The sequence below is a fragment of the Sciurus vulgaris genome, assembly GCF_902686455.1.
Source record: "Sciurus vulgaris genome assembly, chromosome: 1".
NCBI lineage: Eukaryota > Metazoa > Chordata > Mammalia > Rodentia > Sciuridae > Sciurus > Sciurus vulgaris.
The window spans coordinates 16,080,784-16,099,177 of record NC_136461.1 but is presented as its reverse complement, the minus strand read 5'-3'; the positions used below and the strand labels follow the sequence as shown (position 1 = coordinate 16,099,177).

General features: G+C 39.8%; 1 protein-coding gene across 8 annotated transcripts in view; it reads left to right on the top strand.

Annotated features, from left to right (window-relative positions):
• LUZP1 (leucine zipper protein 1) overlaps positions 1 to 18,394 on the top strand; it is a 96,125-nt gene that overhangs the window by 70,911 nt on the left and 6,820 nt on the right. For all 8 annotated transcript variants that reach the window (XM_079147923.1, XM_079147916.1, XM_079147921.1 and 5 more), the window contains one exon: positions 14,985 to 18,162. In XM_079147923.1, the coding sequence (XP_079004049.1) occupies positions 15,103 to 18,162 (3,060 nt within the window). In that variant the 5' untranslated portion in view covers positions 14,985 to 15,102. The remainder of the gene's footprint in view (positions 1 to 14,984; positions 18,163 to 18,394) is intronic.

Below are 18,394 nucleotides of genomic sequence, written 5' to 3'. Positions count from 1 at the left end.
GAAATAATCTAAGAACATATATAGTAAACAGTGGACCTGGGATTCCTGGAGAAACTGTTATATGAGATACTTAATGTATTGCCCTGGTGTATAGTAGCACTTAGTTTGTAGTTCTATCTGTTCATTTATACCTTTGTTGTTACTAGTATGTGTGTAATTAGAGTGTAGTACACAGAAATCCTCGCTTTTTTTGTGGTAATAGGTATTGAACCCAAGGGTGCTCTGCCACTGGGCCACTGAGCTACATCTCCAGCCCTTTTAAAATTTTTATTTTGAGATAGGGTCTTGCTAAGTTGCCCAGGGTGACCATCGATCTTTTGATTCTCTTCTTTCAGCCTCCCGAGTAGCTGGGATTACAGGTGTGTGCTACCAAACCTGGTTGAGAATTCCTCATTTATAAAAATGTTGAAGACTTTATAGAGGTGATTTTGTATAATGGGAAGAATACTGGATATGAGAGAAGACTACTGAAATCTTTGGCTTTGCTAAATTGTTGGAGAAATAATAGTATCTACTTCTGAGTTTGTTTCCTCATTTTTAAAGTAAGTTTTTATTGGGCCAAATAGATGGTTTTATTTTACATAAAAGCTATAGAACTCTTTCTTCTATACAATCATATGTGAGTAACCCAGTAAAGTAAGAAGTGAAAAATCAGTTGCTTTGGTTGACTTAAGTGAGAAAAACCCTATGGCTTAGCCTGCTTAAACCTTCTCCCCTGTTTTATTTCCCTCAGGAGTTACCCTGAAGGGGTTTGCAGAGTCCAGTTTGAAAACTAGTGGACTAAGTGATTTTTAATATTTTTATGTTATTATTATTTGCAGTATTGGGGGTTGAATCCAGAAGTGCTCTACCACTGAGCTACATCCTCAGCCCTTTATATTTTTTGAGGCAGGGTCTCACTAAATTGTTGAGGTTGGCCTTGAATTTGTGATTCTCCTGCCTCAGCCTCCCATGTTGCTAGGATTACAGGAAGGTGCCACTGGGTCTGGCTGCTAAATGATCTTTAGCTACCTTTGTTCTGAAATTCCATTTTAAGGAGTGGAGGAAGATCCAGAAATATTTTCTGCTTCTTATTTGACACTTGGTCCAATAACTACAGCTGGAGGTTATTGAGAGAGTGCTGTGGTTTTGTTCTTTTTGTCCTGTTTCCACAGCATAGATCTGTAAGCTAGAAGGGGGCTTTATTCAGTGCAAGTGGTACAGGGTGGAATCTTTCAGAACATTCCCACAGGATCTGTTCTGTGCTGTCTCTATCCATTCTTGCCAACAGTTTTTTCCTTTGTAATCCATGAGCAGTTCCTTGACATTATTTTAAATATTTTCTGTTAATGGTCTGTGCCAAGGGGCTGATCAACCATTTAATAATTAGGAAACTCATCCAGCCATTCATTCATCAAATTGAAAGCATTTATTATGTGCTAGGCTTCCTGCTGGGTACTGCGAATACAGTGGTGAATAAGCAGTCGCGCTGGGAAGATAAAGTGAATAAATAAGACTTCAGTACATTTTCATAAATGCAGTGATGGGATGGATACAGAAGACTAAAAGCAAGAGAGGCCCTGATCCTGGGACCTCAGAAAGGAGGTGCTGCAGCAGCTCATCTAAAGTGGGATGTGAAGAAATAAGGAATGAAGCGTCCCACCCAGAGGTGAGAGAGTACAAGAATGCAGAGCTGGTGCAGTTGAAGGCCAGGCCAAAGAGGTAGGACCCAGGCATGAATGGCTTCCTGTGCCATTTTTGGAGTTTGGACTTTATCCTGAGAGCAATAAGGACCTTCAAAGGATTTAAAGTAGAGGAGCAGTATGACACTGTGTCTGGCTGCTAAATGATCTTTAGCTACCTGTATAATACCTGCTTTCTCTTCATAGTTCCGAGATTTAATATATTTTTACCAGGTTTAGCCTTTTCATTCCTCACGTTATGCTGGTTGATTCTCATTACTTAAGAGTCTTGAACAGAATACTTAGAATTGGCACTAAATGCCAAATCAATAAAACTGGACTCTTCTAACTCAGAATAATGATAACTTTAGATGGGGTTGTACTAAAGTTCAACATTTCCTTCTTTTGAAGAAGGAATTGTTCATGAAAACTCTAGGATCAACTAGTTTAAAGGAGATGTGTTGAGGGGAATGTTTCAGGTGGAGGATAAACTGGGGGTTTTTGTTTTGTTTTAATTTTGAGACAAGTCTTACTGTGTTGTCAGGCTGGTATGAACTCCTGGACACAAGTGATCCTCCTGCCTCAGCCTCTGAGGAGTGAGCTTGGATACACGTGTGCACCTCTTGGCCTGTTTTTTTTTTTTTTTTTTGTAAATAGCTTTATTAAGATATAATTTAGTGGTTTTAAGACATATTTACAAGGATATGCAGTTTTAAAGCACTTTGTAGACACATCATATGCCATTTGTCTTCTAATAACTGTTGTGCCAATATAAATCCTTTGTCTTTCTACTCATTTAAAATTGGTTTATGGCCCATGCTTAGTTCAGCTCCACCCCTCCACTCTGTGTATAAATTGGTCTGGCTTTTCCGGTGCCACTAGGCAGAAGGCTAAAGGCAAGAGTTTTGTATGTTGCACTCAAATTAGGAGTTGTGATGGGAATAAGGGAACACATTTCTTTATATAAATATGCAAACAAGTTATTCTCCATTTTTGGAAAATGAGGAAGCACAGAGAATGGGGAAAGAAGAAGGGACAGAGAGTGAAAGAAGCAAAGGTGAGAAAGGAAAGATATACTCAGAGAAGCAGAGTGATAGGGAGAGATCATCACAGGGAGGGCAAGAGGTGAGGTGGAGGCAGGAGAGAGCCTGGGTCAGTTATTTCCAGGGCCCCAGGCCTTGCTGTTTTCTAAGAGCTGCGCTTGTGCTCCACCTGGTGTCTCCGGGCTTAAAGTGCAGCCAGCACACACGGACATGATCTTGAGGATTGGCACTTGGCATTTCCGCTTTTATTTGCTTTTCTTTTGTTCTGGGCTTTCTGATTGAATTATTGTCGGCATAAACTCTTCCCTCAAATGATAGTGGTTTCTCTTGTGGCTCTGTGTTCCTTCTCTCTTTTCTGCTAGTTTTGAACCTAATCTTATCAGACTATATCATCCAGTGCCCTTATTATTGCTGTCATCTTCTGGGTCACTGTCCCTAATTTCTCAATGACTTCATTCTATTTTAATGTCACTGTTTCCAACACTGTTACTGGTTTATGTTTTTTCCCCTGAGGTGTTAGGAATGGAAGGTAGGGCCTCACACATGCCAAGCATTCTACCTCTGAGCTACACTCTTAGTCCCAGTTCATTGTGCTTTCAGGTGCTTGCAGGTGATCCTCATGACACCTTTGCCTCAATTTTTTCTCTCTTCCAGTCACTGTCACTTGACAGAGTTGATCATTCCTTTCTGTAGTACTTTCTTGGCTAGGCTTCCATGATGCTATATACTTTCCCCAGTTTTCTGTCTACTTCACTGACTTTGCTTTGTCTCTTTTACTAGTTACTCTACATCTCTACCAGTAAAAAAATATTGACCCCCTTGGGGCTCAGACCTGTGACTTCTTGTTTTTACTGTATTCACTCAGTTCCTTGGCAAACTCATCCAGATCATGGCTACATAAATCATTTGCTTATTGTTGATGCACAGATTTTTTTGGTACTGGGAATTGAACCCAGGGTTGCTTAAGCACATAGCCACATCTCCAGCCCTCTTTTGTATTTTATTTAGAGACAGGGTCTCACTGAGTTGCTTAGGGCCTCGATAAGTTGCTGAGGCTGGCTTTGAACTTGTGATCCTTCTGCCTCAGTCTCGCAAGATGCTGGGATTTAGGTGTGCACCACCGTGCCCAGCTGACTCACAGATTTATATCTTCAGTCCATACTGACCTCCATATAGTGGCTTCTTTAATGTCTCTGAATGATTGATCTCCATATACAGTGGTCTCTTTAATGTCTCTGTCTGAATGGTTGATACAGATAATTAATATGTCCTGAACTGAACTTTTTTTTAAAAAATAATTTTGTTCTAATTGGTTGTACATGACAGTAGAATGCATTATGAAACATTGTACACCAATGGAGCATAACTTCTCATTCCTCTGACTGTACATTGTGCTGAATCACACCAGTAATGTAATCATATATGTATATAGGGTAATAATGTCTGTCTCATTCTACTGTCCTTCCCATCCCCACCACCCCACCCCTTTTCTCAGTCCCCTGTACATAATCCAAAATTCCTTCGTTCTTCCCTACCCACTCCCTACTATGGATCAGCATCTGTTTATCAGAGAAAACATTTGGCCTTTGGTTTTTTGGGATTGACTTATTTCACTTAGCATGATAGTCTCTAGTTCCATCCATTTACCTGTAAGTGCCATTATTTCATTCTTCTTTAAGGCTGAGTAATAATATTCCCATTATGAATATGTACCACATTTTCTTTATCCATTTATGTGTTGAAAGGCATCTAGGATGGTTCCATGGTTTAGCTATTGTGAATTAAGCTGCTGTAAATATTGATGTGGCTTCATCACTGTAGTATGCTGATTTTAAGTCTTTTGGATATAAACCAAGGAGTGGGATAGCTGGGTCAAATGGTAGTTCCGTTCTGATTTTCTGAGGAGTCTCCATACTGCTTTCCATAATGGTTGCACCAATCTGCAGTCCCGTCAGCAATGTATGAGTGTACCTTTTTCCCCACATCCTCGCCAACACTTATTATTACTTATGTTCTTGATAATTGCCATTCTGACTGGAGTGAGATGAAATTTTAGAGTAGTTTTGATTTGCATTTCTCTAATTGCAAGAGATGTTAGTCATTCTCATAATAATAATAATAATAAGGTGCCTTGGTGTAGGTCTGCTAAGCCTCTTGTAGTTGATTTTCCATTTCATTGAGGTCCTATAAGCCTCTTGTAGTTGATTTTCCATTTCATTCCTTAGATTTGGGTAGTTTTGATAGATGAAATATTCAGTATATGTTGTTAAGTCTAAATCATTGTATTATTTAATTCTGTAGTTTCTTTGTTTAGTTTTTGTGAGAGAGGTGCGTTAAAGTCACCTGGTATGATTGTGTTGTGGTCTGTTTGATTCTTGAAATTGAGAAGGGTTTATACGTAGATGCTCCATTGTTTGGGGCTTATATATTTACTATTGTTATGTCTCGTTGGTGTATGATTCCCTTAAGCAGTAGGAAATGTCCTTCTTTATCCTTCTGACTAACTTTGGTTTCAAGTCCGCTTTGTCTGATATGAGGATTGAAACTGTGCTTGTTTGTGCAGTCCATGTAAGTAATGTTTTTCCCAACCTTTCACCCTCAGTCTGTGGATGTCTTTTCCTAGTAAGTGAGTCTTTTGAAGACAGCATATTGTTGTTGTTGGTGTGTGTGTGTGTGTGTGTGTGTGTGTGTGTGTGTGTTTAATCCAGTCTGCCAGTCTGTCTTTTGATTGATGAGTTTATGCCGTCCACATTCAGGTTCCTCCAAGTTTTTCATGGCTTGATAACTTATTTTTTTTTAGCACTGAATAATAATAAGTACGTCATACCTGAATGTATCAGTTTATCCCTTTGCCCACTGAAGGGTGTCTTAGTTGTTTCCCAGTTTTGGCAATTTCAAGTAAAGCTCCTGTAAATACTCACATGTAGATTTTTGTGTGGATGTAAGTTTTTAGTTCATTTTGGTAAATAACAAGGAGTCCAACTGCTGGATCAATGATAAGAATGTTTAGTTTTGTAAGAAACTGTCAAATTATCTTCAAAAGTGGTTGGACATTTTGCATTTCCACATCCTCACCATCATTTGGTGTTGTCATTGTTTTGGATTTTCTTCATTTTAATAGTTATATGGTGGTATCTTACATTTTTTAAATTTACAGTTCCAAAATGACATATGGTGCTGAGCTTCTTTTCATATGCTTATTTGCCACCTATATATCTTCTTTGGCAAGGTGTCTATGTAGATCTTTTGCCCATTTTTAACTTGTATTTTCTTCTTGTTGAGTTTTAAGAGTTATTTGCCTATTTTGGCCAATAATCTTTTGTTAAATATCTTTTACAAATGTTTTCTCCCAGTCTGTGGCTTGTCTTCTCATTCTGTTGACAATGTTTGTTGCAGAGCAATTTTTTTTTTTTTCTTTAAAGTCCTGTTTCATGCCTTATACCTTAATTAGGATCTTTAAAAATAATCACTATACCCAAGGCCATCTAAGTATTGTTTTCTAGAAGTTCATAGTTTTTGTATTTTTCACTTAGGTATACAGTCAAGGTATACAGTTGATTTTGAGACTTTTTGTGCTTTTGTGGAGGGTTTAAGGCCTATCTAGATTCTCTCTCTCTCTCTCACATATGGATGTCCAGTTTCAACATCATTTTTTATAGAAGATTGTCCTTGCTTCATTGAATTGCCTTTGTTCTTTTCTCAAAGATTAGTTGATTATATTTATATGGATCTATTTCTGAGCTATTTTGTTCCATTGATCTATCCTTTCTCTAGTATACAATGTCTTAAATAGTATGGCTTTATAATAGGAATTTGAATCTGGATAGTGTCTCTGGCTTTGTTGTTCTTCAGTATTGGGTTGGCTCTTCTGGGTCTTTTGCCTCTCTCGATATAAGCTTTTTTTTTTTGGTACTGGGGATTGAACTCAGGGGCACTTGACCACTGAGCCACATCTCCAGCCCAGTTTTGTATTTGATTTAGAGACAGGGTCTCACTGTGTTGCTTAGGTTCTTGTTAAGTTATCGAGGCTGACTTTGAACTTGGATTCCTCCTGCCTCAGCCTCCTGAGCCACTGGGATTACAGGTGTGCGTGCGCCACTGTGCCTGGCTCCATATAACCTTTAGAATCAATTTGTTGATATCTACAAAACAGTTTGTTGGGATTTTGATTGGGATTGTGTTGAATCTATAGGTCAAGTTGGAAAGAATTGACATTTTGACAATATTGAGTCTTCCTACCAATGAATGTGAAATATCTTAGTATTTATTTGTCTTGGACATTTTTCATTTGCATTTTGTAGTTTGCATAACACTGTAAGATATGTGTACATATTGTACTTTTAAATATTTATACCTAAGTATTTCTTTTTTGAAGTACTAGTATAACTGGTATTATGTTTTTAACTTCAAATTCCACTTGTTCATTGCTGGTATATGGGAATGCAACCAACTTTTATATATTAGCCTCTTCTGCAACCTTGCTATGATTGCAAGGTGGCTTTTTTCCGCCCCCTTTGTTCTTTTGGATTTTCTGCATAGACATGTCAGCTGTAAACAGACTCTTTTATTTCTTCCTTCCTAGTCAGTATCCCTTTTATTTTATTATCTTATTGCATTGGCTAGGTTTCTGGAATAGTATTGAAAGGAATGGTGAGAGAGGACATTCTTCATTCTTGCTTTGTTCCTACTCTTAGCAGGAAAACTTTTGAGTTACTGATCTTTAAGTATGATGTTAGCTATAGGTTTTTTTGCTGAGGTAGTTTTCCTTTATTTACAGATTGCTGAGAGTTTTTATGATGAATATATGTTGGTTGTTATTAATACAATTTCTGCATCTATTGGTAATGATTCTGTTATTTTTCTTTTAACTTATTGATCTTTAACCTATTGATGTAATGAATGTTGAGCCAACCTTGCATATCTGAGATAAATCCTAATTGGTTGTGGTAGTATAATTCTTTTTATACATTGTTGGTTTGATTTGCTGATATTTTGTGGAATATCTTTGCATCTATGTGAGAGATTGGTCTATAGTTTTCTTATATTGTCTTCAGTATGGTTATTAGGGTAATGCTGGACTCATAGAATGAGTTAAAAATTATTCCCACTACTTCTATCTTTTGGAAGAAATTGTAGAAAATTGGGAAAATTTTCTCTCAAAATGTGTGGTAGTATTCACCAATGAACCCATGTATGGACCTTGTACACTCTACTTTTGAAAGTTATTAATTAGTGGTTCAATTTCTTTGATATGCTTCTATTCAGATTGTCTAATGGGAGTTTAGAAAGATTGTAATTTTCAAGGAATTAGTCCATTTTTATCTAGATTATCAATTTTGTGGTCAGAGAGTTGTTCATAAATTCCTTTATTATCCTTTTGATGTCCTTGAGATTTTTTTATTTAAGCAACTTAGTGAAACCCTGTCTCAAAATAAAAAATAAAAAGGATGGTGGGCGGCATGGTGGTGCACACCTGTAATCCCAGCAACTCAGGAGACTGAGGTAGGAGGATCGGCAGTTCAAAGCCTGCCTCAGCAGATTAGTGAGGCACTTAGCAACTCAGTGAGACCCTGTCTCTAAATATAAAAAAACCGAGGATGTGGCTCAGTGGTTCAGTGTCCCTGACTTCAATCCCCAGTACCAATAAATAAATATTAAATGGAGCTAATGAGTTATGTGCCAACTTTGATTTGTATTTCCCTAATGATTAACAGTGCTGAGCATCATTTCATATGTTTGTCAACCATTTGTATATATTCTTTGGAGAAATATCTATTATATTCATGGTCCTTTTAAAAAACTGTTCTGTTGTTGAGTTGTAGTTTTTTTTTATATATTCTGAATACTAGTCCCTTATCAGATAAATGGTTAATATCTATTTTTAATAATGTGTAAAATTAATTAATTGTAACTGTCCTTTTCCCAAACAATACAGAATCTTTAGAGCACTTGAGTTCTGGTTTCTCTCTGTATGATTTACAAGTTACTGTTGTCCAGTGTTTTAGTTGATTTTATCCTGCACCGCTACCACCACCACCAATTTTTATTTTTATTTATTTTTAATTTAATTTAATTTTTTATTATTGTAAACAAATGGGGTACAACTTGTTTCTCTGGTTGTACGTGAAGTAGAGGTATACCATTTGTGTAATCATACATTTACATAGGGTAATGGTGTTTGATTCAGTCTGTTATTTTCCTTCTCCCCATCCCTCCCACCCCTCTTTTCCCTCTATACAGTCCCTCCTTCCTCCATTCTTGCCCCCCTCCCACCTCCCATTATGTATCATTATCTGCTTATCAGTGAGATCATTCGTCCTTTGGTTTTTTGGAATTAGCTTATCTCACTTAGCATGATATTCTCCAATTTCATCCATTTGCCTGCAAACGCCATAATTTTATTATTCTTTATAGCTGAGTAATATTCCATTGTGTATATATATACACCACAGTTTCTTTATCCATTCATCAATTGAAGGGCATCTAGGTTGGTTCCACCATCTGGCTATTGTGAATTGAGCAGCTATGAACACTGATGTGGCTGTATCTCTGTAGTGTGCTGATTTTAAGTCCTTTGGATATAGGCCAAGGAGTGGGATAGCTGGGTCAAATGGTGGTTCCATTCCAAGTTTTCTGAGGAATCTCCACACTGCTTTCCAGAGTGGCTGCACTAATTTGCAGCCCCACCAGCAATGTATGAGTGTACCTTTTTCCCCGCATCCTCTCCAACACCTATTGTTGCTTGTATTCTTGATAATTGCCATTCTAATTGGGGTGAGATGGAATTTTAGAGTAGTTTTAATTTGCATTTCTCTTGTTATTAGAGATGTTGAACATTTTTTCATATATCTGTTGATTGCTTGTAGATCTTCTTCTGTGAAGTGTCTGTTCATTTCCTTAGCCATTTGTTCATTGGGTTATTTGTATTCTTGGTGTAGAGTTTTTTGAGTTCTTTATATATTCTGGAAATTAGTGCTCTATCTGAAGTATGAGTGGCAAAGATTTTCTCCCACTCTGTAGGTTCTCTCTTCACATTGCTGATAGTTTCCTTTGCTGAGAGAAAGCTTTTTAGTTTGAATCTATCCCAGTTATTGATTCTTGCTTTTATTTTTTTGTGCTGTGGGAGTCATGTTAAGGAAGTCTGATCCTAAGCCGACATGTTGAAGATTTGGACCTCCTTTTTCTTCTAAAAGATGCGGAGTCTCTGGTCTGATTTGGGGTCCTTGATCCATTTTGAGTTGAGTTTTGTGCAGGGTGAGAGATAAGGGTTTAGTTTCATTCTGCATATGGATTTCCAGTTTTCCCAGCACCATTTGTTGAAGAGGCTATCTTTTTTCCATTGCATGTTTTTGGCACCTTTGTCTAGTATGAGAAAACTATTTATTTGGGTTTGTGTCTGTGTCCTCTATTCTGTACCACTGATCTACCTGTCTGTTTTGGTGCCAATGCCATGCTGTTTTTGTTACTATTGCTTTGTAGTATAGTTGAAGTTCTGGTATTGCGATACCCCTTGCTTCATTCTTCCTGCTAAGGATTGCTTTAGCTATTTTGGGTTTCTTATTCTTCCCCAGATGAATTTCATGATTGCTTGCTTTATTCTGTGAGGTTTGTCATTGGGATTTTAATTGGAATTGCATTGCATCTGTATAGTGCCTTTGGTAGTATGGCCATTTGGACAATATTAATTCTGCCTATCCAAGAACATGGGAGATCTTTCCATCTTCTAAGGTTTTCTTTAATTTCTTTCTTTAGTGTTCCGTAGTTCTCATTGTAGAGATCTTTCACCTCTTTTGTTAGATTGTTTCCCAAGTATTTTGTTTTCGAGGCTATTGTGAATGGGGTAGTTTTCCTAACTTCTCTTTCTGAGGATTCATCACTTATGTATAAAAATGCATTAGATTTATGAGCATTGATCTTATATCTTACTTTACTGAATTCACTTATGAGTTCTAGAAGTTTTCTGGTGGAATTTCCTGGTTCCTCTAAATACATAATCATGTCATTAGCAAATAGGGATAGTTTGAGTTCTTCTTTTCCTATTCATATCCATTTAATTTCTTTGGTCTGTCTAATTGCTCTGGCTAGAGTTTCAAGGACAGTGTTGAATAGAAGTGGTGAAAGAGGGCATCCCTGCCTTGTTCCAGTTTTTAGGGGGAATGCTTTCAGTTTTTCACCATTTAGAATGATATTGGCCATGGGCTTAGCCTAGATAGCCTTTACAACGTTAAGGAATGTTCCCACTGTCCCTACTTTTTCTAGTGTTTTGAGCATGAAGGGGTGCTGTATTTTATCAAATGCTTTTTCTGCATCTATCAAAATAATCATGTGAATCTTGACTTTAAGTCTGTTGATATGGTGAATTACATTTATTGATTTCCGGGTGTTGAGCCAACCTTTGCATCCCAGGGATAAAACCCACCTGATTGTGGTGCACTATCTTTTTAATATATTTTTGTATGCAATTTGCTAAAATTTTGTTGAGAATTTTTGCATCGATGTTCATTAAGGATATTGGTCTGAAATTTTTTTTCCTCGATGTGTCTCTCTGGTTTAGGTATCAGGGTGATATTAGCTTCATTGAATGAGTTCCCTCCTCTTCTATTTCATGGAATACTTTGAGGAGTATTGGAATGAGCTCTTCTTTAAAGGTTTTGTAGAACTCAGCTGAGAACCCATCTGGTCCCGGACTTTTCTTTGTTGGTAGGCTTTGTTGGGTGACTTCTTCTATTTCATTACTTGAAATTGATCTATTTAAATTGTGTATGTCCTCCTGGTTCAGTTAGGTAATTCATATGTCTCTAGAAACCTGTTGATGTCTTTGAGATTTTTCTATTTTGTTGGAGTATGGATTTCCAAAGTAGCTTCTAATTATGTTTTGTATTTTAATCGTGTCTGTCATGATATTTCCTTGTTTATTCCGAATTTTAGTAATTGGAGTTTTCTCTCTCCTTCTCTTTTTTTTTTTTTTTTTTTTTTTTTGCGGTGCTGGGGATTGAACCCAGGGCCTTGTGCTTGTGAGGCAAGCACTCTACCAACTGAGCTATCTCCCCAGCCCTCTCCTTCTCTTTGTTAGTGTGGCTAAGGGTTCATCAATTTTATTTTTCCAAAGAACCAACTTTTATTTTGTCAATTTTTTCGATTATTTCTTTTGTTTCAATTTCATTGATTTTGGCTCTGCTTTTAACTATTTCCTGTCTTCTATTACTTTTGGTGTTACTCTGTTCTTTTTCAAGGGCTTTGAGCTGTAGTGTTAGGTCATTTATTTATTTTTTTTTTTTCTTCTTCTTTTATCGAATGCGCTCCATGAAATAAATTTTCCTCTAAGTACTGCTTTCATAGTGTCCACACACCTCTCTCACCACTGGACAGATCTTCCAAACAAAAATTGAACAAAGAAACCATAGATCTCAATAACAATCAATAATTTAGACTTAATGGACATATATAAAATAACCGTCCAACAAAGAGAGAATACACTTTCTTCTCAGCAGCACATGGATCCTTCTCTAAAATAGACCATATATCATGTCACAAAGCTACTGTTAGCAAATACAAGAAGATAGAGATACTATCTTGTATTCTATCAGATCATAATGGATTGAAATTAGAAAGAAATGACAGAATAAAAAACAGAAACTACTCCAACACCTGGAGATTAAAGAATACACTATTGAATGATGAATGGATAACAGAAGACATCAGGGAGGAAATAAAAAAATTCTTAGAGGTAAACGAGAACAAAGAGACAGCATATCAAAATCTCTGGGACACCACCCATTTTTATTGTTGAACCAATGCTCACTTAGTTAGCTTACCCTTCCTTCTTGTCTCCTGCCTTTGTTAAGGGATCAGTTTCTGTCTTCTAAATTACATCCTTGAGTAGTTCTTTCAATAAGGTCTGTTAATAAACTCTCAGGCTTTTATTTTTCTTTTATCTGTTTTGAAAGTGTTTCTGATATCTTGGTGAAGGTTTTATGTGAGTTTGAGAAGAATGTGTCATCTGGTGTTTATGCATGTCCCTTACATTCATTTCATTGATGGGCTAATGAATTAACTAAGTTAAATTGTTTATTAATTTCTTTTTCTTTTTTCTGGTGGTTCTTGTAATTGAACTCAGGGCTCAGTGTTTGCTAGGCAAACACTCTACCAACTGTTCATTAATTTTATAGTTTAGTTGGGCATATACTTCTAGGTTTACAGTTACTTTTAGAACTTTAAAGGTATCACTGTGTCATTTATTTTTTACTTGCCACCTATTGAAAAGTTTATGCTGAGAAGAGATTCACTTGCTGTTTCTTTATAGATTGTGGCTGTGGTTTGAATGTTTGTTTTTCCTCCAAAATTAATGTTGAAACTTAATCTTCAGTGCAGCAGTATTAAGAAGTGGGGCCTTGGGCTGAGGCTGTGACTCAGGGGTAGAGCACTTGCCTAGCATTAGTGAGGCCCTGGGTTCCATTCTCAATACCACATATACAATAAATAAAATAAAATAAAATAAAGGTCCATTGACAACTAAAAAAATATTAAAAATAAAAAAAGAAGTGGGGCCTTGAAGAGATGATGAGGCCATTAGGGCAAACCCCCGGCTGATGGGATTAGCACCTGTAGATGGGCTCCAGAGTGAGTTCTCCACCCCTCTGGCCCGTCCACCCCTTGCACCATGCGAGGACACAAACACTTAAAGTGCCATTTGGGGAGCAGAGGCTGGGCCTACACCTCAAAGAACCTGCTCACATTGATCTTGGATCGTCCAGCATCCAGAACTGTAAGAAATAAATTTCAATCCTTTACAAATTAGCCAGTTGAGATTTTTGTTACAGCAATACTAACAGACTGAGAATTGTCTTTTTTCACTTGCTTTTAGACTATCTCTGTGTGGGATTCTTCTGTATGTTTATATGTCTAAGTGCAGATTTAATTGTTTCCTGTTTAGGACACTTCCCGAACAAGATTCCTTATCTTTCGCCAACCCTTGAGAAATCTTAGCTCGTATCTCTTCAAACATAGCTTGCTGCCTGCTCTCTCTGCCCCATCTTTGGGGCTGCCTGTTAAACTCTCTCATGTTGGGCTCTCTGTTTCCCTTGTCTATTAACTTCTCTCTCTCCATCTTCTTCACTTTGTGCTGCCTTTTGTTAATTTAGTCATATCTTTTCTTGACCACTGTTTTCTCTTAATTTGCATTTAATGTGCTTTTTAAAAAAGTTGTTCTCTTTGGTTAATTTTCAGATCTACTGGTCTTTGTCGATAGCATCTTGTCTTTCCCTTTTTTAAAAAATAACTTTAAACATTGAAATATACTTTTAAGGGTTCTAGTTAATAATCTTACTAACTTTGGTTCTTACTGGTATAATTTACTTTTAAGAGTCATAGTAAAAGGTTAGCCTGTATTTTAAAAAAAAAAATAGTAACCCACTCATTTTAAATATGAGGAAATGAAGTACAAAACTACAGCTCACTTCAACTTTCTTCTTCCTCCCTTTCCTTTGAGCAACTGATGGTATGTCTGGTGTGTATCCCCAGTGAAATTGTTTTTAAAGAAACACATCTATTCTCACATCTTCCTTAGGGTCTGGGGGCTTTGTTATAGTGCCAAAGGGCAAATTTTGTAGAAACTGCCTGTTGGCTGGTTAGGGTCAAGCAATACCTAAATTCACATACAAAGCCGCCTACACTGTTGGGAGAAGAGACGCTGGTAGCAGGTGGGGGAAGATCGTGTTAGTACGTGTGAAGCTTGCCATTTATATAAGGGTGGATGGATTATATCATTTGTAAGTCACAGTAACTCGTGAAAGATAATGTTTTCCTTATAATAATCTCAGGATAGTTTTGTGCTTTGTTACCAAGAGTTTTCCACGTATTATCTTAATGCAGTGGAGAGAGAGAGGAGGTGTCAATGTCCTCACTTTACAACTAAGTAAAACCGAGGCTCAGTTTACTTAATGGCATATAGAAGGGTTCATTGACTCTCCTGAGGACGCAGGTGGCAAATGGTGGGTAAGGATTTTCTGATGGCCTGTGCCGTGTGGGGCTTCCTTCTGCACCTTTTTGCCGTGCTGCCGTTGGTAGCATTCTTCATCAGGGTGAAATTAGTTATCGCAGCTCAGCATCGACTGTAAAGAACCAGTGTTTTCTTGCAGGTTTACTCAAGTTCAGTCATTCAACAGATCTGCACACCTGCTCTGTTCAAGGCAAAAGGATACAAAGAGGAACTCTTTACAGTTTAGAGCTAAAGTGCAGGTTTGAGGTTTGCTAACAGACATGCCTTCTGCTTTCCTTCTAGACTGATAATGGTCTCCAGCTGCCAAAGAAGGTTGTGGATGCCAAGAGAAAGGTAACCATTTCCCATCTCCTCAAGTGGAATCGATGCCCCTGGGAGCCCCCATTGGCTGGCAGTAGATATGGCTGAATTTACAAGCTACAAGGACACTGCCTCCAGCCGCCATCTGCGGTTCAAGTTACAAAGCTTAAGCCGCCGCCTGGATGAACTGGAGGAAGCCACGAAAAACCTCCAGAAAGCGGAGGATGAGCTCCTGGATCTCCAGGACAAGGTGATTCAGGCAGAAGGCAGCAGCTCCAGCATGCTGGCTGAGATCGAAGTGCTGCGCCAGCGGGTGCTGAGAATCGAAGGCAAAGATGAGGAAATTAAGAGAGCAGAGGACCTGTGTCACCTGATGAAGGAGAAGCTGGAAGAGGAGGAGAACCGCACCAGGGAACTGAAATCCGAGATTGAGAGGCTGCAGAAACGAATGGCTGAGTTGGAGAAGCTGGAAGAGGCCTTTAGTAGGAGCAAGAATGACTGCACCCAGCTTTGTCTGAGTCTAAACGAGGAGAGGAATCTGACTAAGAAAATCTCCTCTGAGCTGGAAATGCTCAGAGTCAAAGTGAAAGAACTGGAGTCTTCCGAGGACCGCCTGGATAAAACTGAGCAGAGTTTAGTGTCCGAGTTGGAAAAGCTGAAATCATTGACTCTGAGCTTTGTAAGTGAGAGAAAATACTTGAATGAAAAGGAGAAGGAAAATGAGAAACTGATAAAAGAGCTCACTCAGAAACTGGAGCAGAACAAGAAAATGAACAGAGATTATGCAAGGAACGCTTCTAATCTTCTGGAAAGGAATGACCTACGGATTGAGGACGGCATCCCTCCCACTCTGCCGTGCAAAGAGCCAAAAAGGAAGGGCACTCTGGACTATCTGAAGCAGGTGGAGAATGAAACAAGAAACAAATCAGAAAATGAAAAGAACCGAAATCAGGAGGACAACAAAGTCAAGGACCTGAACCAAGAGATCGAGAAGCTTAAGACACAGATCAAACATTTTGAATCTTTAGAAGAAGAGTTGAAGAAAATGAGGGCCAAAAATAATGACCTTCAGGATAATTACCAAAGTGAACAAAACAAAAACAAAATCCTGGCCAACCAGTTGGAAGAGATAAAACTACAAATCAAGAAACAAAAAGAATTAGAGAATGGAGATGTGGAAGGGGAAGATGGTTTCCTGTCTAGCAAAGGCAGGCACGAGAGGACTAAGCCTAGAGGCCACGGGGGTGAAGCGTCCATGTCCAAGCGCCCATCCCGGGAGCTGTCTCCTCAGCACAAGCGGGAAAGGCTCCGGAACAGGGAGTTTGCACTCAGCAATGAAAACTATTCTCTGAGCAACAGGCAGGTTTCTTCTCCCACTTTCACCAATAGGAGGGCAGCCAAAGCCTCCAACATGGGGGCAGGTACAGATAGTGGGTCTCAGGAAGCAAAGAGAACCGAAGACCGATTTGCACCTGGATCCTCTCAGAGTGAAGGGAAGAAGTCCAGGGAGCAGCCATCCGTGCTTAGCCGCTACCCCCCAGCTGCTCAGGAGCACAATAAAGCTTGGAAGGCAACTCCCAAGCCAGGCACTGAGAGTGGGCTAAAGGGTAAAGCAGAGAAGACAACACGAACGTTGACTGACTCCACACATGGGTCTGTTCCCAGTGACACTCTGGGTAGAGCTGACAAGGCTTCTGATACCCCAGAGGTCCTCTTTGGCAAGAGGGGGCAGGTTCCTGGCAATGGAAACCAAATAACTCTGGCTACAGACTCCAGCTGTTCTAAGACCATTGGATCTCTGACCTCATCTGGAAGAGCCTCCTCAGAAGGACTGTCTAAGGGCAAAAAGATTGCCAGTGGCCTGGAGGCTGATAGCAGCTCCCCAAATTCCAAGGCTCCTATTTTATCAAAGTATCCTTATAGCTCTAAAAACCACGAAAACATCCTTCCGGGCTTCTCAACCCCAAATAAAGAAGGAGCTGACCAGTCCATAGCTGTTGTGATGGAAGACAGCAGTCAACATGAAGCCCTGCGGTGTCGGGTCATCAAGTCCAGTGGCAGAGAAAAGCCGGACTCAGATGATGACCTGGACATAGCCTCTCTGGTTACTGCCAAATTGGTAAACACAACCATCACTCCAGAGCCAGAGCCCAAACTACAGCCCAACCCTAGAGAAAAGATCAAATCCCGCATAGGACCTAGAAGCTCTGCGTTTGAGAATGATAAAAACGCTGGGATAGAAAGCGAGTCTATGAAGCCCATCAGGGCCTCCACCAATGCCATGGAATTCCCAGACGCCAACGGTGCTGGGGTGAAAAACCAAAGGCCCTTCAGCCCCAGAGAGGCCTTGCGGTCTAGAGCTGTCATCAAACCTGTTATCATTGATAAGGATGTGAAAAAAATCATGGGAGGATCTGGAACTGAGGCCGTGACGGAGAAACAGAAATCCACCTCGAAACCAGGGCCAAACAAGGTGACGAGCAGCATTACTATCTACCCTTCCGATGGCGGTAGCCCTAGAGTCCTCGCTGGTGAGGCCCCGAGGGAGAGGCACACGTCCACCAGCAACATCCAGGTGGGGCCCCTGGAGCGCGCAGCGGTTAGCAACCACGTCAGCCCCCCCTTTGAGCTCTCTATTAATAAACACGACATCACCCTGCAGCTCACGGAAGCTGAAAGAACGGGAGACGGGCCCCTAAGGAACAGGCCAGAAACGGTGGTCTCTCGGAGCAGCATTCTAATCAAGCCATCAGATTCTGTGGAGAGGAACAGCCATGCCCCCCAAGCGGAGACAATCAGGTGGAAAAGCCATAGCGGCCCCTCAGAGGCGAGCTCCTCAGACAGCAGACACGTGACTGTACGGCACGCCTGGAAGAGTAAGCGAGACTCGAAACCTTTGGAAGACCCCGCAGGTCGAGTAGGTAGAAACATGGAGTCTACCAACGCCTACACCCAGAGGTCTTCCACGGACTTCTCAGAACTTGAACCGCCCAGGCCTTCCCTTTCTGAGCAGGGCACTAGAAGGGTAGGAAATTCAGGGGATGGCCCAGAGCTGTCCTCCAGAAGGACCCAAAGTAGCCTTACTGTGTCAGAGGTGCTCACCCGTCGGAATCGAGGAGACGCCATCACAGCTGCAGCTTGGAACCACTCGTCAGGCATGGTGAGGCCCGCTCCTTTCCTCCTCTGCCCTGGTTGTCCTTCACTTCCTTCCCTCTGCTCCAGTTTGACCCAGGATTTGGGAATTATGTGGCTGGGAAACACAGGGTAGAACTGGGTCTCTCTGAGAACTGGTCAAATCAGGTGGGTTTGGCAGAGAGCAGCATGACTTTCCAACATCCCTTTTCCGGTTTTTCTTCTCCATTTTCCTTTCAATCATGAAGGCAACACACAGG